The sequence below is a fragment of the Lobosporangium transversale genome, assembly GCF_002105155.1.
Source record: "Lobosporangium transversale strain NRRL 3116 chromosome Unknown BCR41scaffold_35, whole genome shotgun sequence".
Classification (NCBI taxonomy): domain Eukaryota; kingdom Fungi; phylum Mortierellomycota; class Mortierellomycetes; order Mortierellales; family Mortierellaceae; genus Lobosporangium; species Lobosporangium transversale.
Genome location: NW_019029013.1, coordinates 317753 through 340900, shown reverse-complemented (window position 1 = coordinate 340900; position 23148 = coordinate 317753). Strand labels below are relative to the sequence as shown.

At 42.9% G+C, this 23148-nt stretch overlaps 5 protein-coding genes across 5 annotated transcripts; 2 read left to right on the top strand and 3 right to left on the bottom strand.

Annotated features, from left to right (window-relative positions):
* Positions 1-1903: 1903 nt before the first annotated feature.
* On the top strand, positions 1904-6878 carry BCR41DRAFT_398970 (hypothetical protein; the record flags this gene model as incomplete). Its single annotated transcript, XM_022029014.1, has 6 exons — positions 1904-3934; positions 4061-4168; positions 4281-5339; positions 5461-5790; positions 5904-6098; positions 6201-6878. 6 exons carry the CDS (start codon positions 1904-1906, stop codon positions 6876-6878), a joined length of 4401 nt encoding a protein of 1466 aa, XP_021878729.1.
* Positions 6879-7068: 190 nt separating this feature from the next.
* BCR41DRAFT_424294 (hypothetical protein) lies at positions 7069-9486 on the bottom strand (the record flags this gene model as incomplete). The annotated part of the gene is made up of 1 exon (XM_022030402.1): positions 7069-9486. Exon 1 carries the CDS (start codon positions 9352-9354, stop codon positions 7069-7071), a length of 2286 nt encoding a protein of 761 aa, XP_021878728.1. The 5' UTR covers positions 9355-9486.
* Positions 9487-9739: 253 nt separating this feature from the next.
* Positions 9740-13481, top strand: BCR41DRAFT_388445 (hypothetical protein). Its single transcript, XM_022028001.1, has 5 exons — positions 9740-9764; positions 9860-12117; positions 12231-12793; positions 12879-13020; positions 13115-13481. Exons 2-5 carry the CDS (start codon positions 9869-9871, stop codon positions 13368-13370), a joined length of 3210 nt encoding a protein of 1069 aa, XP_021878727.1. The 5' UTR covers positions 9740-9764; positions 9860-9868; the 3' UTR covers positions 13371-13481.
* Positions 13482-13703: 222 nt separating this feature from the next.
* Positions 13704-17326, bottom strand: BCR41DRAFT_424292 (hypothetical protein; the record flags this gene model as incomplete). The annotated part of the gene is made up of 4 exons (XM_022030401.1): positions 15985-17326; positions 15793-15848; positions 15439-15612; positions 13704-15333 (listed from the first exon to the last, which is right to left on the bottom strand). Exons 1-4 carry the CDS (start codon positions 17143-17145, stop codon positions 13704-13706), a joined length of 3021 nt encoding a protein of 1006 aa, XP_021878726.1. The 5' UTR covers positions 17146-17326.
* Positions 17327-17903: 577 nt separating this feature from the next.
* On the bottom strand, positions 17904-20458 carry BCR41DRAFT_424291 (hypothetical protein). The gene is made up of 2 exons (XM_022030400.1): positions 20052-20458; positions 17904-19896 (listed from the first exon to the last, which is right to left on the bottom strand). Exons 1-2 carry the CDS (start codon positions 20258-20260, stop codon positions 18282-18284), a joined length of 1824 nt encoding a protein of 607 aa, XP_021878725.1. The 5' UTR covers positions 20261-20458; the 3' UTR covers positions 17904-18281.
* Between the last annotated feature and the right edge of the window lie 2690 nt (positions 20459-23148).

Genomic DNA, 23148 nt, shown 5'->3' with positions numbered 1-23148 from the left:
TTCAGTGTTTACATTGGCGAGAATAGACTAGAAGGAGAGTTGGACTGATTGTCGTTTTAGAGTAGCCAAAAGTGCTCGATATTGAGGGGAAGCAGGAATCATGGTATAGATATGCTAATTGATACTTATTTATTTATCCTTTTCTTTTCATCGCCATATATTTATCGGTTTTTTTTACGCAATAAAGGGAGATTATTTGAATTCGAACACTCCCCTCCTCTTTCTGATATTGATGTGAAAAAAAAGGGACACAGTAACGGCTTTTTTTGTTCCTTTTGGAGATGTCAATGATGATCCACGGTTTTCGTCATTGCTTTGCTTATTTTATTGTCCGTCCCATATTTACATCCGGACCAAAAGGGTCAACAGCAAACGCCGGCTGCAATTAGTGTACAAACATGTCAATTTTGGTTTTTATAACCCCTGAATGATGAGTGGGCCAAAAAAAGACTATGATTTTGATTTTGTGCACAGGGTGCAGCATAGTAACCCCCTGTTTATGTCTCTCCTTATAAACAGAGTTCATGTGTGGTCATAGAAGATGACCCCTATGGGATTATATGGGTGGGGGTAAGTGGGATAGAATATTTTCCATTTCCCTTTTTCGAAACAACATGATCCGTCTGCTTGGCTTCATGTATCTAACAGGGCCATTCCGTGATCAAGCTGGTCATGCTTGCTTTTCTTTTTTTTTTTTTTTTTTTTTTTTTCAATAGGAGAGTCATTCAGTGGTGCTTTGTCAGGTTCAGGCACACAATGGCTAAAATTTATTCATACCACGTCAGTCAGCCAGTCAACCAGTGAGCCCCTTTTGGTCGCACCGCCTGATCAAACGTGCTTGTTGCATTACTGACAGACGGACAACACACACTGTCATTGTCGCTCTTGCTCAGTTGCTTTTCGTTCACGATGAATAGGGGTGTAGAATGTATACTGGTAATGATGTTATAAAAACTGTCCATTCCCGATCGAATTTGCAGCATGCTCTGCTGAGTAGCGAAGAAAAGATCCAAGAATCATTGAGAGTAGAAGGACAATATACAAAAGTACTAATAAAAGAGCGTGGAGGAATAGAATTTTGTGATCAAGAGACCAACTGACTATGATAATGTATGCCACTATTACATTACGCAGTATCCAGCGCATGGCATGGCGAAGGTCATAAGGAAAAAAAAAGGGTTGCATTGCAATCAACATTTTCTTCATTTTGTTATTGTCCTTTTCTCTTCTCTTCTTTCTTCTCTTTTCCTCTTTCCTTTTCTCTTTTCTGCTCACTTTCACTTTTATTGATTCGCATGATACCTGTCCTAAACAGAACTGTTTGCTTGTGTCTCTTCCTCTTTGAACATTTACTATTTACTACAACGAACACAATCACCTCCTTGCTTCTACTTACCACTTCACCCATTTTTATCAATTGCTCACAACGTCGCAGCCGTTATATCATCAACCCTTACTTCTCTAACCCTCCAACCCTCTCACCGCACCCTTGAAACTGCCCTCATTTATTACCTCATTGGCTCATTCACCATTGCTACACTCATTCCTGTTTTTCACTTTCCACTTTGCCCTCTCTCCCTGAACAAACATTTTATCCAGTTTATTTGACTTCATATTTGCTGCCTACGAAAGGTGTAAGAACGCTTTTTTTATTATTGTTATTTTGTTTTTTCTGCACCTACGCTTATCCTATCGTTCCACATTACCTCAGTTCTTGATTGCTACACAAACGCGGATTTTTGTCTCTTCCTGCTCTTCCTGCCATATCAATTTCACATCTACCCAGCTCTTTTTACTTCTATCACTTCGCTTATTGTGCCCATTTTTTTTTTGTCCCTACTAGTAATCAGTTAATCATTTTGCGCACAGACTACCCATTGTTGATCCCTTCCCTCTTTGGATCATGCAGAGTAGTGCCGTGACCGAGCCTCATGTCGGCCCTGATGTCATTACAGCTCCGGCTCCTGAACACCCTCATTTTATATCTCCATCTCATCCACCTCCAGTACAAACAAACAGTACTCAGTCCTATAACATCCACCAGCGCCTCCGACCCTACAAAGGCCTCGGAGGGAGAGCAAACCACTCTCCTTCAATCCGTCAATCATGGCTTTTCCCTACCAACAGAGCATCACCTTCCACTGCATTACCAGAGACAACCTCAGTCATGACGCTCAACCAGCGCCCACGCACTGAAACATTGACCTCGTCGACAACAGCACAGAACTCTCCGCCGAGTGTCGTGTTGAACCATAAAGAGCGAAGGAATTTCAGTGGGAGTGCACGCTCAAGGCTAACCAAGATCGATCGGCTCAGCAAGATGATGCTCAACCCAAGTGGATCTGCCCCTAACCTTCTGGATGGGCATCTATCAGGTTTACCTACCCCAGCGTCGCCAAGACGCACACGGCTCAGTCTACAGCCTCACACCATCCCTGTGACAGATACGACATCGACATCAATTTCTTCATTGGCATCTATACAAACGTCGTCTGATCTATCCACTTCCTCGCGCCCATCTCAGTCCCCTATTGCATCATCTATCTCTCACACGACCACCACTTCCAATAATAATACTACTACTAGTAATAATAATAGCTATCCTCGCCATATTGTTATGCACGCCACACCTCCTCTTTATACAATTGAGGGGTATCTAGCCAATAATAACACTATCACAGGCGATTCATTATCATCCTCTCTCCCTTCTACTTCGGCTTTTGCTGAAGGTGTCGATCCCTCGCATAACAGCGATCTTGTTAAGCGTCCCAATCTCGAAAAGGCTAACCGACATGCATCAATGCCTCTTCCAAAACCTGGATGGCGTTTATATGACTTGCCAGATGTTGCAGAGCCTGAGGCACAGCAGAACGATTTTGATGGTGGGTCCAGTGGTATGGGTGAAGAGAGGAGCAGTTTCCAATACAATGCATCTAATGCGTCTTCAACTACAAACTTGGATAACAACCCATACTCATACCGCCCCACAGCACATACTCGCCAGAGCTCCAGCAGTACATTTTACACCATGACGCCAAATGCCTCGCATCCAGACTTATCCCTGGCCTCTTCCAATAATCCTAATTTAAATCTCTTGGATCTCGCGTCAACACCTTCAGATCCTTCAGGCTTAACGTCTCCGCCTCCACCCCTTCCCAAGGCTGTGAAGAACACAAAGTCGCCCCTTGCTCTGCGACGGTCCTCAATGACATCCTCCGTTAACTCAGCTTCACCATCTAACACTTTTATGTCAAAAGGATCTTTGCCAAAGTCGTCTTTGTCATCAAACACCGTCCTCACGAGTAAGACTTTGACACTGGAACGGCAAAAGATTATTCTGGAGATACTCAGAACAGAACGTTCGTATGTAGACGGATTGATTATTCTGCAGACGTTGTTCCACGAGCCTTTGAATGCGCCCTATGCGACTACGAATAATTTATATGGCATGCATACGACATCGAGCCTTAGCTTGAATAATGGGCCTACGAATGGACTGGCAGCTGGAGCAGGATCGAGCATGAATACAATGTCATCGACTAGCAGTGGACTTTATTATGCGTCCTCAACTGTGGGTTCTAATTCGACTCTTTCACCTTTACTTTCCAAGAAGTCTGTGAATGAGATTTTTTCCAACTTTTCAGAGATCCTGCAGATCAACACTTTGTTACTGACACAGCTTGAAACCCGGATATGTGGTGACACTCTATCGACAGGCTGGGAGAGCGAAGATGAAACGGACCAAAACACTCGGAACGATGTAAATGAAGACCGCCAACTTAGCCAAGGAGGAGAAGGAGGACGAAAAGGGTCTTCAGAAAGTAAAACCAAGCCGAATCAGGTCTTAGTTACTGTCCAGGGTCAAAATGGAGAACAAGAGGAGCTACTGGTTCTTGATGCTGACTGGTGTATTGGCGATATCTTTATTGAAATCGTAAGCTCGCTCAACCCTTTTTTTTTTTTTTTTTTTTTTTTTTTTTGATGTAGTTGATGAGCCTTCATGCTTTATTTTTTCAATTATGGATTCTAAACCCTTTTTCTCTTGGTTTTGCTTTCCCAGGCTCCTTTCTTGAAAATGTATTCAAATTATGTCAAGACCTTTGCATCTGCTCTCACTCATATCAATGACTGTATGAATCGCAATGAGCGTCTCACAGAGTTCCTCAAGGTAGACATTGGCCTTTATCATTGATTATGCTTTTGTTTCTTTTAGTAATACATGTATACGCAGTCCTTCATTGACACTTCCAACCTTGATTCTTTTCTTTTCATAAATACAGAATACCGAAAAAAGGCCCGAATGCAAAAACCTGGATTTCCAGGCCTATTTAATGCTACCAGTTCAAAGGATCCCTCGATACAAGATGCTATTGGAAGGACTGTTGCGTCATACTCCCGAAGATCATCCTGATCATCGAAAACTGCAAACAGCATTTGAATCGATGGCGCAAACGGCAATCGCAGTTAACGAGACGACTCGACAACACGAAATGTTCCTCAAGATGGTGGAGCTCCAGTCCAAGATTGCGGGGATGTCTGAACAACTTGTCACCCCCGGTCGCACATTGTTGAAGCATGGGAGTGTCTGGAAGGTCTGTCGTCGGAACGTTCAGGTTCGAGTGCTCATCTTGCTCTCGGATTGTATCCTTTGGACAAGCCCTAGCCTGAATCCGTTGCTGGACGACACTCTAACGTTCCATCGTAAAGTTGGGCTCGAGAATTGTACAGTCATTGGGGCAGAGGATCCAGACCCAACCAAGAATGCATTCCAGATCATCAGTTCCGAAAAATCCTCACAAGTCTATGTGGACACTCTCAAGGAGAAAGAAGAGTGGATGGATGCTATTCGAAAAGCCACGCAAGACTTCTTGTCCGCTAAGAGGACACTCAAGATCTCCATCACACCCATGCAAAGTATCAGTGCTGCGGCCACTGCAGCGACAAGCTTTGGCGTTGGATTGTTGCGACGTGAGACTGGATTGTGGTCACCTAGTCCATTTAGTGGTAATGATTTTTCACGTTCTAATGCCCCTTTAGGTAGTCCTGTGGGCATCGATCCTGAATTTGCTGCTGCTTCTGCATCGAATGGAGCTCTTGCAGATGGCAATGGATACCAGTCTCCTATGGAGCCTTCCACAGGGCTAGGGGTCACCTCACCATTAGCCCAAAAGACACAGCCACCATTAAGAGTTGTAGAGAATTACAATGCGCCCGTTTGGGTTCCGGACCACTCTGCAACACGTTGTATGATTTGTTCCGAAGAATTTGGTACGCTCTTCAGGCGTAAGCATCACTGCCGCGCATGTGGGAAAGTTGTTTGCCACTCGTGTTCTTCTCGAGTAAGTGTCTTGAAGCTTCCAAGGGCTTTTATTTTATTTTTAATTACTTGTTACTTCTAAGAAAGTTGTACTTTGGGACAATATGTTAATTTTTTATTTTTATTTTTTTGAACTATTATAGAATATCTTGATCAGAAGCGGAAATTCTGAAAAGGTTGGTAGAGCTTGCGATGATTGCATCGACACCATGTTTCCTGAGGAGGAAGAAGCTCTGCATGCCGAGCCTGTTCTTGCCAATGCAATCTCTTCTGAGCCCCTGTTAGCGGATGCTTTCAGCCAGCAACAGCAACAGCAGCAGCAGTACAGGGGGTCAAGTAGCGATGTTGATCGCCGTGCAAGTAATCAGAGTCTGGATGGCGTCATCATTCAGCCAGAGGACTATTCCCCAGAGCACTTCTCTAGCGGCGCAGCAGGCATGGTACGAGGTTTAGTTGAAGCTAGCCTCAACCGAGTAAGTTGTCTAAAAATTTTTGGGGGTTTTTTTGGAGCCTCTAAACCTGTAAGAAATGAGACTGATAAAACAATTTTTTTTTTTTTTTTTTTTTTTTTTTTTAAAAAAAAAAGATGAAGAGTAAGTCAAGCCAAGCAATGAATAGCAGTGAGAATGATCCTGGGCAAGAGGCCAACATGAATGCCAACACACGTGCAACCAATCGAAGGTCCGATAGTCATTCTGCTACAGCGATGGAGTACCAAAACGCAGCCCAGGTGAAGGAATGCGGATTATGCAAGGTCGAATTTGGGATGTTTAAATGGAGGGTATGTCCCATTGCCCCAATGAGAAATATGTATTATGTATGTTAAATATGTGAATCAAATCTAACTTTGATACGAAACGCACATACCCTTGACCTTTGATAGAACATCTGTTCTCAGTGTCGTCGAGTTGTATGCTCTGACTGTCTGACCAAGAGACAAATCGATCATTTCTTCTTGCTTGGACTTCAGGAAGAACGTAATGCAACCGCTGCTGACTCTAACTTCAAGTCTAATAATAATGAAGGTGGAGCATCAGTTAATGAAACATCGACCGAATCTCAAGGTCCTTCACCAGGCCCTCAAGATATTACAAGACCAGGATTGCTCCAAAGCGCATCTGACAGCGCTGTGCAGACCGGATCGCGCAGTGAACTGTCCGGCGCGTCGACACAACGTAGCCATAGTTTCAATAACGACAGTGGTGATAGTGGAGGATATGGATATGGAGGCTTTGGGAATGGCTGGCGTGCGATCAAGGGCAATACCGACAGTGGACATGCCCAGATCGAGAAGCTTTGCGACCCGTGTTCTTTGGGCTTATCTGCTGATCAAATCAAAGTATTAGAGTCTGGAGGCGGATGGCAGTACTATCAAGCGACTCTGGGTAAACATCAAACGCCTGCTCTTGCAGCCGCACTTGCTTTGAGCAACATGTCACTGGAAGATGATTTGGAGGCTAATAATGAAGAAGGAGAGCAACAGCAACATCTAACCGACGACTTGTTGAAATTGGAACGAGATACTCCCAAGACTGAAATGACCCTTGTACGCGCTGGATAAAATCAAGGAAGCCAGCCCTGAAAATGACATTACTCAAGGACATACACATCCATTTAAAAAATATAAATTATATAAACTTTTAATACCTTGGTTATTATGGAAGCCCCGTGGGCAGTAATGGCTCTAATATTAATAAATATCAAAACTTGAAAAGAGACTCGCAGGAGATCGAAAATATAAAATTACTCTTTCAATCGTCAAAGTTGTTCTCAAACGCTAGATCAGGGATACTAGAAGAAGTCAAGAGCTCAACATTTAAGCGTTCAAGCTCATCCCTGATAAAATGGTCTTTAGTGCCAATGACCCCGCAATAGAATTGCTTCAAGTACGGATATCGCATCCGGATCTGGGACCACGGTAACGAATGAATAATGGTACTCTGAAGCCCATAGAGATGCAAAACCTCTATCCGTTGATGGACCCCAAATCCATTCAAGACCTGCTCTCCAATACCGCCCGCAAATAGGCGAAGGTTTCTGAGGTTGGACAAGGTCATCAATCGACGCCTTGTCATTTCAAACGCATCGATCCTTGCTTGACGATCTCGCCATACCCTCGTGGCAGAGAAGTCGCTCAGTTTTACATTGGCATTACCACTGTTGTTATTGCCATCATCATTCTCGGGTCGTTGTACAAACAGCTTGAAGACTGCTTGTAGATCTAACTGTTCCAGTGTTTGTTCACAGGCCCAAGGTTCTTCAAAAATTTCGGTGCTCATACCATAAGCCTGAAGCCCCAAGACCTCTAACTCTTTGCATGACTTCAACAGCGTTTTGATTCCCTTATCCTTCACAAATGCACAGAAGTAAATGGCTAGTTTTCTGAGACTCAAGCTGTGTCGTTGAGCGATGAGCTCAAGAGTTTCGTCATGGACTGCTGTCATATCACAAAGATGAATGTGAATGAGGAGTCTGTGTGTGGTCATGAAAAACTGCTTAAGCCCTTGTACAGTCATTTTCTTACAGCTCGAGAGGGAGATACTGGTGAGGGAGGAAGATTGTTGAGCAATTAACTCTAATGAAGTATCTGAGAGGTTGTCGCAAGAATGAAGGTGAAGCGCTTGTAAGTGAGGGCATCGTTCGAGAATATGAGCAAGAGCTGTGTCCGAGGTATGGGAGCTGATGATCGAGAGGAACAATAAATTATAGATATCTGTATCCAGCGTTGAAGACGCTAAGCATGGCGATCCTGGTGTCGATGTTGATGCTATAGACGTGTTCTCATCATCAGAACCCGAGATTGATACCGGAGATTGCGTCTGCTGAGGTAACGAGGGAGTACCCACAACCGACGTCGATGCAAACGCCGGCTGCGGTCCTAGTCCTGACCCTGACCCTGACCTTGACATATTAGACTCACTCTCTCCTTTTCCATTTTTTCTTTTTGGATTCCCTTTCCCTTTCCCTGTGCTTTTTCTGGTTGCAGCCAGGAATACCAATTCCTCAATATCAGCATCTACCAACTTCACAGTATGGAGTTTCCGGTGCCTTCTGAACAATGAGAGTAATGCCATGACAGGGACCCGAACGGATGTTTGAAATATAAGGCTCAGATACTCCAAACTCATAGTCGATGCGCAAACCTCAATGGACTTTAACAAAGAATTCTCATGTGGGCCCTTTGCTATTACAGGTTCTAGATGAAGTACCCTCTCCTCTTCCTCTTCCTTCAGTTTTCGCTCTTCATGCTTTTCATATCTCCCATTCTCTCCTTCTCCTGCTTTTTGGCAGTCTTCCTCTTCTTCCTCTTCTTCATCTATAAACTCAAAGGGCAAATCCAGCTCCAGCTTTCGTAATGATCCTAATGATCGAAGCATGGGTTGCAGGACTCTCTTAATCGGAATCAGTGTGTCTGCTAGCTTAACATGCTGCAGATTCAAGCAGAAATAAGAGAGACGTAACAGTGATTGAGGAGTCAACCATGATGCATTGAGACATCGGACATAATGGCCATATCGACTAAGACATGCCTCCGTCAAAACATATCGTTCTTCTCCGTTTGCAGAGTCTAAACTACAACGGCTGTTGCCATTGCCTTTGTTGTTATCAGTGGTTTTGGAGTTTACAGTAGAAGAATTGGACTTTCGAATCAGTTTTGAGTGTAAGGCAGGATGGGGTTGCAATAGAATAAGGGTTTGCCAGAGGAAAGGTGTCCAAATTGATGCCCAGTATTTACTGACGAGACAAGTAGAAAAGAGGTGTTTTGGCCCCAGAAATGTTTGAATAGCGAGTGCTAGCTCTGGCAACTGGATAATGATGTCGATGGTTAGTTTTTGTTTATAGTGGTGATGTTCGTCTAGTTCTTGTTCGTGCTCTTGATCTTCTTGTTTATATCCCTGTCTTTGCTCTCGTTTCTTTCCATGTTCTTGCTCTTGCCCTTGCGGTCGCTCTTGCTCCTGCCCCTGCCCCTGCCCCTGCTCCTGTCCTTGCAATTGCTGTACAAAGATAGCGTCTCTTATTACTGCTGTTCCTGCCATTATATTCTCGTATGCCTTTTTTCAGTCACTCTGAAAAGAAAAAAGAAAAAAGAAAAAAAAAAAGTCTGCAGATGATTGAAAAAACGAATAAGAGGAAGAGGTAATGCTTAAGTTGTTGTCTATTGAACGTTGAATGAATTAGAAGCGATGGCTCTGAAAGAGCTTCATTGCTGCGCTCCGAGACTGTTCCACAGTGTCCGTCCTCATAGGTGCATGTCATGTGTCAGAAGCGCACTACAAGGCAATTGCTGCATATTAACTTGGTTCTTATATTGAACGCCACCAATTTTAGTACTTCAACACATGTAAATGTTACTTTCGCCGAATCATTCTGCTTCTTTTTGTTTTTTGTTTTTTGTTTTTTTTTTTTTTTTTTTTTCGTGTCAGCGATCCTTCCTTCGGCCTACTAAGTATGGTGATTATTACATTAATCATTCTCCATCAAGGTGTTGAGCGACATTACCAACTTTTTAATCTTTTCTTTTCTTTTTTTGCTGCTTTGTAGGTTGAATCCATGAAGCTCGCTCAACGCATGAAAAAGAATGACGGCTCACTCAGCTACTCAGACAAACCTAATTCTAATTCCAAAAAACGCAGGAGCACCACTGATAACAGCAGCCAAGAGGAGCGCTTGGATAGTTTTGCACCATATGGCACTGATGCCATTGATGCTCAAAGCATACTTCAAGATGAAAAGCAGACCATTAGAAATATAGCCTTTGGTGGTATCTCATCATCATTAGTAAGCAGTAAGACCAGTAATGGTGCATCATCAACAAGTCGACGCCGTAAACCGCTCGATGGGCAAAATGGCGGCCCACCCCCAACTAAAAAACATAAACCGCCACAGGGTAGCCATCCCACAGCAAGTGTTCTTTTGACATATTTCACAAGAAACCCCTCAAACATTCGTGATACAGTCAGTCAGCAAGAAGACCAAGAGCTTGAGACCGAGGCACAGAGATCTTTGAATGCTCTGTATATTCAGACGCGTGGGGTTCAACCATCATCTATGGATACAGCCGTATTCAAGAAGACGAAGGAAAGCTTGGCTGATCAACGACGGATAGATCGGCTTTTGGGTGGACACAACTACAAGGGCTCTTGCAGCAATGAGGCAGCTGAAGGCTCTCACGAGCTTTCAGAGGGCCAAAAGTCAACTAGTATGAACAAATCTATACTTAATCAGGAAAAAACAATAGTTGAGAATAAAGCCGGTGAATCGGATCAAGGAACAACTCCAACTCATTCAAAACCGAATCCATCTCTTGAATCAGTATCTACAAAATTACGCCTTACTAAGCCCGGGGAGGTAATTAACAAGGGAGATGTAAAGTTCATTAAAAGTCCGTTGACTTCAGCATTTTCTACGCCAGATTCGAAGGAATCTTCTGCGACCAAAGATATCGTTGGTATTCAGGATGGTTCTACATCTCAAGATGGTGCTAGCGTCCCAAAATATGGCCTATCCATGCGAGAGTACTTCAAATACCGCCCGAAACCGATGGCATCATTATCGAAAGCAACCAACAGTAATGCAGAGCTCATTAGTGTTAACGACAGTAAAATCATTGATATAGTGACCAAGGACGCGTCAACTAGCTCTCCCATAGATGACAACCAATCTTCAGAACCAGCTCAGGATGTCCCTTCTCCTCCATCGCAGCAGACAGAGACACTTGCTCAAAATCTAAGCGACAAAAATAGCGATGAAGCATTTTGTGTTGATACCAAGGCAATAGAGGAGGATAAGGAGCAGCTTTTACCACCAAGGCGTCGAAGGCTAGTCCGGGGTGCTGAATTGAAAGTAAAGACGTACTGTGAATCATCTTCACGCTCAAGCGACAGCGAAGCAGCATTCACTACAGTAAAGAAGCAGCCGAAAAAAAGTTCGAAGGATAGAAAAAGGGACTATCGCACGCGTGAGCCCAAGCACATAATCTTGTCAGAACCAGAGTCTGAGGAGGAAGAGCCAGAGCCAAAGCATGCTGCCGCCTCAAGGCAGTTCATGAAGAATTTCTTTGGTATTTCCACGTCAACAACCTCATCCGCTTCCACAACATCTCAAAAGCCTTCAGGCTGCAACCTAGTCAAGGAATCGCCAAAACCTGCTCCTAGCAATGACTCTGATGACGGGTTTAATGGTAGAGATGCCTCTGTGCAGCTTATGCCAGTAGCCAATCGGCCAAGACCAAAGACTTACTCCAAGGCGAAGAGCGGGGTCGTAGTTAAGCGGAAGGATAAAAGTAGAAGTAGGAAAAGCTCTTTTTCTAACTCTGACAATTCGGGTTCTGAGCGCGACAACAGCGGCCTTGATGACGATCTCTCTGACTTTATGACCGAGCAGAAGCCAGATCCAAACCAAAAATCAATTACCACCATGTTTTCGAAGGCACAATCCCGTCCAGCATCAGCATATACCCCCATCCTCAAACCACGCAGGAAAACACGACTCACTCCGGCTTCACGTGCTGTCCTCTCTGGCGGGTTATCGAACATATCAAATACGTGCTATCTCAATTCAATTTTACAGGCACTGCGGAATACTCGTGAATGCTCTCGATTGATTTTCGTTATCCAGGAAAAGATGCGAGAGCTCGAAGAGAGACTGGGATCGCAGGTCAAGCTGACCGAGTATCAGCGCGCATTGTTTGATCATGCTCTCGACATGTTTCAACAGCTTGATGAGCATGAGAAAAAGCTTTGTGAAGGCGATGCTGAACTTAGGTCAACATATCCAACAATGGTGATTCGGACACTACGGTAAGTCTTGCTTTTTTTTTTTTTTTTTTTTTTTTGCCGTTTGGATGAACGAAGTAGGAAACAATGACTATACCTGATTCATTATGTTTTAATCCTCACTTGATGTCCATTAGCGACGGCGATTCTTTGTTCAACTCTTCGGAACAACAGGATGCTGCCGAATTTTTATTGTATATCATTAGTCTATTTGATGACGTCCTGAAAGCATTACTGCTGTCTGCACAATCATCAGACTTGGGAAGAATTAGTCCGGATATCATTCCGCGCAACTGGCAGCCTATTGATTATCTGTTTCAAGTGGGGACCCAGACCGTTACCCATTGCCAGCAATGTCGATCCGTTGTGACAAAAATGGATCGAGGAATCGACCTGACAGTGCAGATTGATGTTGAGAATCCAACTTTAGTCCGTGACCTGGGTTGGGGCATAACTGAAACGATGAAGATGGAGCATATGAAGGATGATAACCAGCGGTTTTGCGAAAAGTGCAACTCCAAGGAAGATGCACACATCTATCATTATCTTACATCGTTACCGAAAATCATGATCTTGCGTCTACAACGATACAATTTCAGTGAAGGGGCCGTGAAGCTTCAGAACAGGGTCTCATGTACAGAAAGGATGAATTTCAGCAAATGGATGAGCAAGGATCATCAGGGAGGGGCCCTGGATTATGGTATACATTGTTATATAGAGTTGTCTTAAAGTTCGCTTGAATTGATAGGTCTGATCCTTACGTTTGCAATTGCTATCCCTGTTAGAACTTTGCGCCATCATCGTTCACAGAGGCCGAGCCATCACCTCCGGTCATTACTACGTCTATATTAAAAAGGATGTTGAGATTGAGTCTGAGATCACAGAGCCGACTGGAGAGACGTATAACGAGAAAAAGAGCTTCCGATGGTATGTACAACTATACTTGAGGGTTGAGCCAGTCTTTGAAATCCTCTTATTAAATACGACTAATATATATTTCCATCTTTTATAATATGTGTAGGCTCAAGTACAATGATGCATCTGTGGACCCAGTCTCAGAGGAGGACATGACTCGACTTTTCTCTGGAGATATCAATATGCAGGCTAAAAAGAGCGGTAATCTGAACGGATACAATGCCGCTGAATGCTTGGCCACCGATACAAGTCTTGAAGCAAGCAATGATCAGAGAAATGAACCTATATTAAATAGCTTCTTATTGGACGACGACATGGCTACACCTTATGTATACATTTACAGACGACTTGATGATGATTAGAAAATCAAAAGCTTCCTTCTATCTTGTCGTTTCTTTTTTCTTTTTTCTTTTTTCTTTTAGCATGTATATTATTCAATTATTATGGCCTGTATTTTTATTGCTAGCAAGAATGACATGTGTAAGCTTATCACAAATATTAAAATAAATAAATAAAAAAAAAAGTTTATGTAATGTCCATATGAGAAAAACGAGAACAAAGCTTGATGAATATTTACTTTTCTAAAATAGCCTTCTACCAATCATAACACTATTTCCTTCCACCCCATTTCATTAGTTTTTCTTCACGTTTCCTTGTTATATCATCTTTTTTTTTTTTTTTTTTTTTTTTTTTTTTTAGCCCCAGAATAACCGCTTCTTGGTCATATTCAAAACTGATGAGAGCATGCTTTCGGGTGCTGCTGATGGTGCAGGTGCCGTCATAGTCGACGTAGATGATGATGAAGACGCTTCTGTAGAAGCTGTAGAAGTAGTAGCGGTGGTGGGTCGTATCGAGCTTCCTGTTGCAGAGCCACCTACGACTGAGGTTGCTGTTGATAAAGCCGGTGTTGAGGAAGTGCTTTGTGATGTTTTCAACAAGGGTTCGCCGTTTTGGCTCACCAGAGATGGATCATCCACCAACATTGAGGATCTATCCCGTCCTCGTCCAAATTGGCTTAATGGCGCATGGTTGCTCAGTGAAGGGGAAGAAGGGGCCGAGGAAGTAGAGAAGGTTGATGAATAGAGACTAGACGATAATCGCTGTTTTTTTTGAGCCTGGAATGGCGATGATGCGCTATTTGTACCAGTACTAGAGTCTAGGAGCATGCCACCCGATGACGCAAAAAGTGTTGGATCTGAAGAGGCAGACTCGCCAAATGTAGGACGTCTCAAAGACAGACGATGCTGATTTGATGATCTGAGCCATGCATCATGATTAGCTCTCTGCTCAAGAAGTCGTTGTTGCTGTTGCTGTTGTTGCTGCTGAAAGTGTTGTGCATCCTGACCAAATCCAGATCCATTTGGGTGAAGCCCTCGAGCTTCGTATCGGCCAAATAAAGGGCGGAATCCCACGGATTCATTTTCGACCATCTGACCCTCGGACAGGATCCCTCCATCCACCATTCCATTCCGCTTTATCCCATCCATATCAGATTTTGAACCATCCTGTGACCTCGTAGATCTTAAAAGTTCAGATGGCTCTCGGCCAAGACGACTCGACCGAAGGAGAGTTCCACTTGAGGTTAAACTATGTCCCAACACATGGAGCATATCCTCATCCTCTTGATCGACCGCCACTACTGACGAGTTCCTTGCCCCACCAGCGGTGGAAGATGATGAGCCACCAGTAATATTATCTATTGATTGAAATAATGCTGTGCTCGCTCCTGCTCCAGCTGATCCCTGGTTCCAAGACTCATATAGACTTGCATGCCGTGCTCTGGTATTCGCTGCTGCAAACTGTGCAGCTTTTCCTTGCAATGGTAGGTCCGGGCCTAATCCCTGTGCACGTATTTTCAGCAACGTATCAACCCCTGCCTCTACCTCTCTAACCTCTGCTGGCGTTAAATCTTTTGCAATGTCCCGACTTTCTAACTCGCTCGACGGTGCTGTAGTTATGTCCATCGCCATGCTCTGAGATGACCTAGGGCTCGTAGTTGAGAAGGATCGGCAAGCATGTACACCTACAACAAATTTTCCAACTGCTCTTAGATGTCTACTGGTTGCATTCCTGGCTGCCCATGTACCTTCATATTGTATTTTGAGCCAGTTGAAGGATTCGGATAAGACGCGACCATATATTCCAGATTCATAGCGCACAATGGTTCCAAAGGCTCGGAATTGATTCAACATGTAAGATGCAGCTTCCGGTGGAAAGCCATATGTGATAATAGCGTCATAGCTGTGATCGGCTGTAGCAGATGATGCGGATGATAAACTCGTCGAAGCAGCAGAGTCATTTAATAGTCCAGTATCGGAAGTAGATCTATAATCAGCACATGATAGTTAATAGTGGTCAGCTTAAACAAGCACATGGTAAATACGTGATAGCCAAAACGATCACTAGTAGCTTGTTTTACTTTTTGTTTACCTGCTATATTGATAAGGCGAAGAAAAATGAGATAGTGTTGCTGTGGGTTGAGAGTAGTACTTCTCCTTCTGTGCAAGGTCGTATAAGGTATCGGCCGGTGGAGCATCCTCACCAATCAAATTTGGTGCTAATCGTGTATCTCTGCTTGGTCCTGATTGCTGATGAAATGGATCACTATAAAGACGTAGGGTTTTTTTTTTATAACATATATATATATATATATATATAAAGAGTCAATGGTGGGAAATTGCAAAAGATGGGTTCCTGTTTAGATTTGAGCTTTGTCATAAACCACTGTGTCATCAATATAATAAAGCTCCAAAGATTCACTCAAAAGAAAATGTAGTCTCGCACCTATCCCATTCCGTCTTCCCGTTGTTTCCATCCATAAATGGCTCAATCTTAGAACCCTATGATAGATAAAGCCAAAAAAAGAAAATAACAATAGCAATGATAAAACAAATAAATATAGTAATTATACAATTTAATCTAACATTCTATAAACCTTTTTCTTTCTTTCTTTGCTATTTTCTTTTTATACTTTACCTTCAATACCGATCCAGTTCCGAGTAAGATAGCGGGTAAGTAGCGCTCTTTGTCTTTTTCTTCTTCATCCTCATCCTTAGGTGCTTTACCAAAAGTATTGCTGACTCCAAGCATATTACCCTGACGAGATGTACTGCCATCCAAATTCACAAAGAAAGATGAACCTGATACTGTTCCTGCTCCTGCTCCTGTGGCCGTTGCAGACGACGATGTTGCGCCGCTTGCTGAAATAGTATTGCCTCTCATCGAGGGTGAGCTCAGTTCACCTGTCATCGACCTGGGTGTATAGGCTTGGAACGATTGTGCAGTTCCAGAAACAGATCCCAACGCGGGGCCAAGACTACTATTCAATCCAGACGATCCAGCTGCGCCTCTGTGAGTCAATACATTAACTTTACCATCCTCCTTTAAAACAGAGTGTAGGCTAGCCATGCTACCGCTGCTTGATAAATGACTAGCTGCCCCACCACTACCGCCACTGCCCGCACCACTATTACCACTATTGCTGCTATTGCCGAAGAAAGGACTGGCGCCGTTCTGGTTGAAAATAGAAGGGCTTTGTGGCCCAGGAGTGGATACTTCAGGAATAACAGCCGAGAATCGAACAGATGCGTTCCGTTTTTGTAAATCTTCCTTGTTAAGCTCCGGGCGATCAATCCTCAAGATGCTTTTGGGTCCAAAGGAGGGCTGGTCCGAAGTAGTGGTGCTGTCTGCCAATGTTGATCCCGGGGCTGTGGTACGCAAGCTTGGCAAATCTGACTGAATCTTTGACGTCCCCATGCTCGTATTGCTAGCATCAGGCCTGTGAATAGCTGCTGCCTCTTCCTGCAAGCGAATTGACTCATCCAAAAGCTGTTGCTGTTGTAATGTCCGAGATGATGGAGGATCGTACCCCAATGGACCGGAGCTGTATCCGGGCGCCAATACCTCGTCACGCGTAGGCCAATGATGGCTTCTTCCCCCGTTTGTCAAGCTCAGTGAGAGATGAAGGGATGAGTCTTCTCCTCCATCACTCCCTTGACCTCCTTTCCGTCTGGCCTCCTCCTCTAGCGCCAATTTTTTAGCAATGTATGCTGATGGAACATAATTGGATGCCTTTGATGAAGAACCTTGGCTAGATCGTCCATGGCTGCTGGAACCAGAGACGTTGAATGTAAACATTTGCCTCTGGAAAAGAAGTCTCGATCAAAAAAGAGTCTCGGAGTGTTGATAATAGAAGAGACAATGATATGATCTTTCAACCTTATAGATTTCCTTTTCTTTTTTTTCTCTTTTCTTTTTTTTTTTTACGTCTATATCCACCTGCTCCTTGGTAGTTCGCTAGTTTCAAGTAAAGAAAAAGAAAGGATCAGGTTTTTTTTTTTTTTTTTTGGTTTTGAACTCGAGAGCCTATAGAACCTTGACAAAGCATTGCAACAAAAAAAAAACGCGTCAATTCCGTGTTCCTGAATCTCATGCGGCAGAGAAAAAAAAAAAAAAAAAAAGTGTTGTGTGTTGTGTGCTGTGTGTCGATAAAAAAAGAATGCATAGTTTCCATGTCACATGCATCAAGCTAATGTACCTTGGATGACTGTATAAAAAAAGGTGAATGAAATTTAAAGATTGATTGTATATAAGGATGATGTAAAGAAAGTATATCGACCAATTGAGGGGAAAAAAGAAGCGTGTTTATATTGTATTCCCAAGCTTTTTTTTTTTTTTTTTTTTTTTTTTTTTAAGTGCAAAGCGAGTAGAATGTTATGTGGTCTGTGTCGCGATGATGCGAATGGTGAAAAATAAAAAAAAAAATTTCGTCAAGTATTTAGTCAAAACAAGCCACCCGATCAAGTTTCGTAAAGCAGTAAAAGACATGCAGCATTGGAAAAAATAATTGTATATTTGTATGTACTGTATGTGTATTTATATTTATATATTTATTTCGATAATAGTAAACAATAAGCTCAAGTCAAGAGCAACAGAAAATGGCTATATACGATTGAATGCTAAGAAGACCAGAGAGCTGTATGAAGGGGGGGAAACGATGGGAATTATACACGTGTGGATCAAACAAAATACAGAAATGAAAAAAATACAATTGCATGAAAAAGTATACATCGGACTAATCCTGACGCACTGGGATGTCCAGATAAAAAAAAATTCTTGTTCTCCAGTCATCCTCAAGATGACCCAAAGAGATGCTTCAGCAAGTAAACCTTGCCTCTCTCTACGGCGGGGACGCTGCATGATACGCCTCAACTGTTTACTCCACTCTGATATTACCAGCAGAAAAAAATAAAATAAGGAAAAAATAAAAAAAGTTACTGCAGAGAACGTTGCTGTTCAACGGCGACTGCAGCCAGTGCAGCCGTTAGTGTCGAAACCTGTGAGCCGTTAAGCGGAGACTTTGGAGTAGCCACCAAAGTGGGTGAGAGTGACGAGGGAGTCATCAATCCCGCTAACCTGAGAGGAACGTCCTTAGTGCCACCAACAGTTGTTTGGATCGACAATGTCGAGTTGGGAAGAGTAGCACGGGAAAGGAGGGGGGATGCGATTGGGGATACGTCCGTGGAGAAGGGATTCTCTGTGGCATGAAAGGCGGTGGGCCCGAGCACAGGGCTTGTGTTAGGACTGGAATCAGGGGTATGGTCGCTGGGCGAGGATGACACTGGACGATTGCCGTTATTGGCAGCGGATGCAATAATTGCATTGATAGCACTCATCATGATGCTATCACCCTTGACTGCGGCAATGGCAGCGGCAGCAGTGATGGCAGCCTGGCTGGCATTGCTTCCCTCCAAGTTTGTAAAGCCAGGGATATTAGCGTAGAGAGCAGCCGCTAGGTTGGGATGCGAATGCTCGATGTGATATTTGAGACCATTCAAATTCTTGTAACACTTGCCGCAGTCCATAAAAGTACAGCGATAAGGCTTTGAGCCAGCCTTTTCATCTTCGGTGGATCCAGGCTGAACACTATGTCCGTGCTGATTGTGGTACTTGAGGCCGTTAGGATTCTTGTAGGCCTTGTCGCACCCGTTGACGTTGCATCGATAAGGCTTGTCCGCCCCTGCGGTACCGGGTCTGCCAATGTTCTCCATCATGCTAACGATCTCGTCCCGCTTACGAAGTAACTCTTCGACTGCAAGCAAATAACTGGGGGAACCAACTTCGCCGCAGTTAGGAAGCAATCCGCGCTGGATCGCCTGTTCCAAGTAGCCAGTGACGGAGCTCATGAGCTCATCCTGGCTGGCCAACGCGGCCATTGTGCTAGTTGCAGCAATGACGCCCTTGGAGGCTGCCGAAGACTGGAGATCGCTCATGAGTGAGGCAGCAGTGAGAGCAGCGGCAGCGGTAGCATTGGTGGAGAAGGAGGTCTTGGAGGAATGAAGTGCCGAGATTGGCTTCTTGGCAAGCGGACTATGTGTGTCAAATGAAGAGGAGAAGGCAGCGAGGTCTCGCTTCTTACAAGTGGTAGAGCTGGCTTGCGTGGCTGTTCTCAAAATAGAGTTTGAGAAGGCAGAGACGGCTTCGTCTGGGATAAAAAGCGAGTCTTCCGAGTAAATGTCGGATAATGAGACCCCATTCGTCTTCTTTTTGGCACCATAGGTTGATGCTGTTAGAGCCGAGACTGTTGCTGCTGCTGCGGCATTGATGTGATTGCTGTTATTATTAATCATCTGAGGGCTGTTAGGAGCTGACTCGGATTGTGTGGACCAGCCATCATCATCCATAAAACCCATCACAGCCAACATGTCATCTTCTTCTCCCTCCTCAAAGTGCACATGTGCTTCTTCATAGTGCTGTAAGAGCTCATGTAAATCGCCGAGGGTGAGGCCGCAGCAAGAGAAGTTTTTGCAATAGTTTGTTTCTAGATCGCGCTCGTAGACATCACCTCTGGTTGGAGAGGAGCTGTACGAATCAAGTAAGGCGTTGTGGCTATCAAGGGAAAGGGGGGGACACATGCATAAAAAGAAAAAAAAAAAAAATCAAGTACAGAGAAATCAGTCAATTTGTACTATAACACAAAATGCACCTCATAATGCACAGTTCATTTACAAACAAAAAATAAAAAAAGGCAAAGAAATACTTACTCTGAGAATTGAGGCGACTGTGAATATGAAAAAGGGGAAAGGAAAGAAGAACGGCGCAGTTGTGAAGCATGAAAGGAATTGAAGGACAAGGCCAGGGATTGTCTCCGAAGTGAAGATGCACCAAAGGAAGAAGCGGCCGAGGAATGTTCATCACAATGGACATTTGTCGAAGTAATATTGATGTTCGGAGTTGGGATTGGAGCAGGCATGATGGTATGATGGTTGACGTGTATCTGTAAAGTGGTAGATGACAAGCGTGCGAAGGAATAAGATATGTATAATAAAAAGAAAGAAAGAAAAAAGGGTATGAAAGATGACAAAGTAAACGCACACACGAACGAAGAGTTTGGGGTAGAGAAAAGCAAAGAAAGAAAGAGAGAAGAGAGAAAGAAGAATGAAGAGCAAGGAATGAAGACTGAATGGAAAAGAAGAAAGAAAAAGGAATTCGAACAAATGCATCACTTTGACCTTTTCAATACTTCGGGGCGGAATTTGGGATAGACAGCATGCGAGGTGATCCGCCTCTCACACTCCTTCTCAATTTTTCTTTTCTCTTCCCTTTCATTTGGAGAAAGGGAAAAGCTGCAGTCTTTTTTATTCAATCGCATTCAATGTTATCCATGTCCGTGCTAGACTATCGCTCTGATTTACAAGTAAAAGACAGGGTTATTGTTTGTGCAATTATATATATAAAAGACATTTTAATTGTATTCACTCCATTAGAAATGAATATAAGAATATAAAAAAAAAGTCCGAATAACTCACCTTCGCTCTTGTACATCTTTTGTTCTCTTACGAAACGGTGCCTGTAAGCAGACGAGCATTCGAATGTCCGGTCAGGCACTAAAAACATTCATGAATATTTTTATCTGTTTTGGGAAACTCTTTTTTCTACTAGACCAGTCCGGATATGTCAAGACGTAGACTTTCCTTCCTGTCATCTGTACACTTAATACATACTGGAAATGTTAAGAAGCAAATCACACACATAAAAAAAAAAAACTAGACTGGACTGGACTGAACTAAGACTGCATTCACACTTTCACAACTTTCGAGCTTTAGAAGTAATACAGCCGGCAAAAAATAAAATATAAAAAAGGTTAGACGAGATGAAAAGAGGGGTTCCTTGTCATCATCACGCATGAGAAAATAAAGAAAGAGAGGAAAAAAAAAGCTTAAAGATCACTGCTGACACCCACGTTGCAGCAACTGTTGAAATATACGCGATGTGTATATTTGTTTTGGAATGGATAAAGTCGTGTCCTTTGAATTTACACCGATGTTCTCGTGAATAGAAAACAAAAAAAAAAAAAAAAAAAAAAAAAAAGATTCAGTTATAAAAATACCTTGTCATGATCATGACGAAAAAAGAAAGAGGCGGGTGTATAAACGTCAAGACCATCACCTTCCTTCTTTCCCACCTCCTTTAATGACACGATGGGACATTATATTCGCGTGGAAAACTAAGTATAAAAATATATAGTGTATATATAAGCTGCTAAAAAAAAGAACCATTTCACCCAATTTTTTAGATCCAGATTGCAGCACAAAACTCAAAACTTTTTACATCCAAACAGATGTAAAAAAAACCATCTGGCGTAAAAAAGAGTTGACGATGGGTTCGTTGAATATTCGTATGCTTACTTGTATAATATATCTCTACGTGCGTACATGTACTGTACAAATATATATAAAACGATTGCAGTCGACGGTAGTCTTTGTTGATCCTTTTTCAGTTATTCTTGGATAATGTAGAAAGCCTGCATCCGGGTTCGGGAATATCAATCTTTCCTTTCCTCTGCTTTCCCCTTGCTTTCCTGTCCTCTCCTGTCCTGTTCTTACCTTTCCATCCTTTCATCCTTTTCTTTTTCCTTTCCTTTCCTTTCGCTTCCCAATCCGATGAAATGAATAAATGAACAACAGATTGAGAGATGGAGAGAAAGAGAGAAAGAAAAAAGAGATGAGAAAAAGTATATACGGTATATTACAACCCTTGATCGTGTCATGCTTACAGCTGTCTTCTTCATAATTCTCACTCCGTCCTTTCCAGCCATTCAGGCCTTTTGCTTGCTTACCTTGCTTGAATTTTTTTTTTCTTATCTTAGTTCGGCTCTCGACCTGCAGGAGCTGAAGTAAAGAAATATATTCCCTCGAATTTCCGTTTATACATTTATAGTTGTAGGACACATCCCAAAGTGATTTGTATGATCAGCTTTGTTACCCCTACTTGATCAAAGATGTCCTATTTGTTCCTACAAGTCCTTTCTTCCTTTTTGGTTCTTGTCGTCTCATCTCCTTCAAATCAAGTGCAGACAATTCGATGCAATGCTGAGTGAAAGAATGATTGAAAAGGATTTTTTTTTTTCTTCCAAAGATCGATTCAACCCCTACTTTCTATCAGGCAATTCACAAGTTTTTTTTTTGTCAAGAAGAGAGAGTATCCATTGATTTTACTTTGTTTGTAACACGAGTTTGTCTCTTTCATCGCCCATCATCAATCAACACGAGAAAAAAGGGTGTCCGTTTGTACGACATGAGCCTTTTCTCTGTTTCTATTTGGTTTTTCTTGTTTTCTTCACTCTTGTCAACCCCTACTTGCAATCTTGGTGTGTCCGTCCGTCAATGTTTTATCCTCTCCTCCCCACTTTTTGTGCTTCATCTTCTGCTTCTTTGTTTATTACATGCAGGCAATTGTTGTGTGTCCAGGATGATGCGCATCTGAGCAAAATTGGTAGCGTGCAACTAAACCACAAAGTCCAAGGTTGAGAGCCAACAGGCCAGCAAGGCAAGTTCTCATCGACATACATATATAGTTCTTTTTTCTTTTTTATCAAAATCTACATCCTCTTTTGATCTTACATAGCCTCTATACTGTATACATTAATGATTGTTGTTTACCTTTTCAACTTCACTCTCATTCTGTTGTTTGTCTTTCTTCAACTCTTGTTTGCCCATGTGTGTGTTTGGGGGACAACCAAGGTTAAGGAGAGGTTCACGGACATTCTGATGTCACATTTCTATGTTCTTTTTAATCATGAAGAGTCTTTATTCTTTCTACCATCGCCTGTTAGTTTTTTTTTTTTTTTTTTTTTTTTTT

Coding starts and splice junctions, on each gene's coding strand:
- BCR41DRAFT_388445 (XM_022028001.1), top strand. CDS start 9,869: ATGAAGCTCGCTCAACGCATGAAAAAGAATGACGGCTCACTCAGCTAC. Junction 12,118..12,230: donor ATGGTGATTCGGACACTACG/GTAAGTCTTGCT, acceptor GATGTCCATTAG/CGACGGCGATTCTTTGTTCA. Junction 13,021..13,114: donor GAGAAAAAGAGCTTCCGATG/GTATGTACAACT, acceptor TAATATGTGTAG/GCTCAAGTACAATGATGCAT.
- BCR41DRAFT_424291 (XM_022030400.1), bottom strand. CDS start 20,260: ATGCCTGCTCCAATCCCAACTCCGAACATCAATATTACTTCGACAAAT. Junction 19,897..20,051: donor CAGTCGCCTCAATTCTCAGA/GTAAGTATTTCT, acceptor TTCCCTTGATAG/CCACAACGCCTTACTTGATT.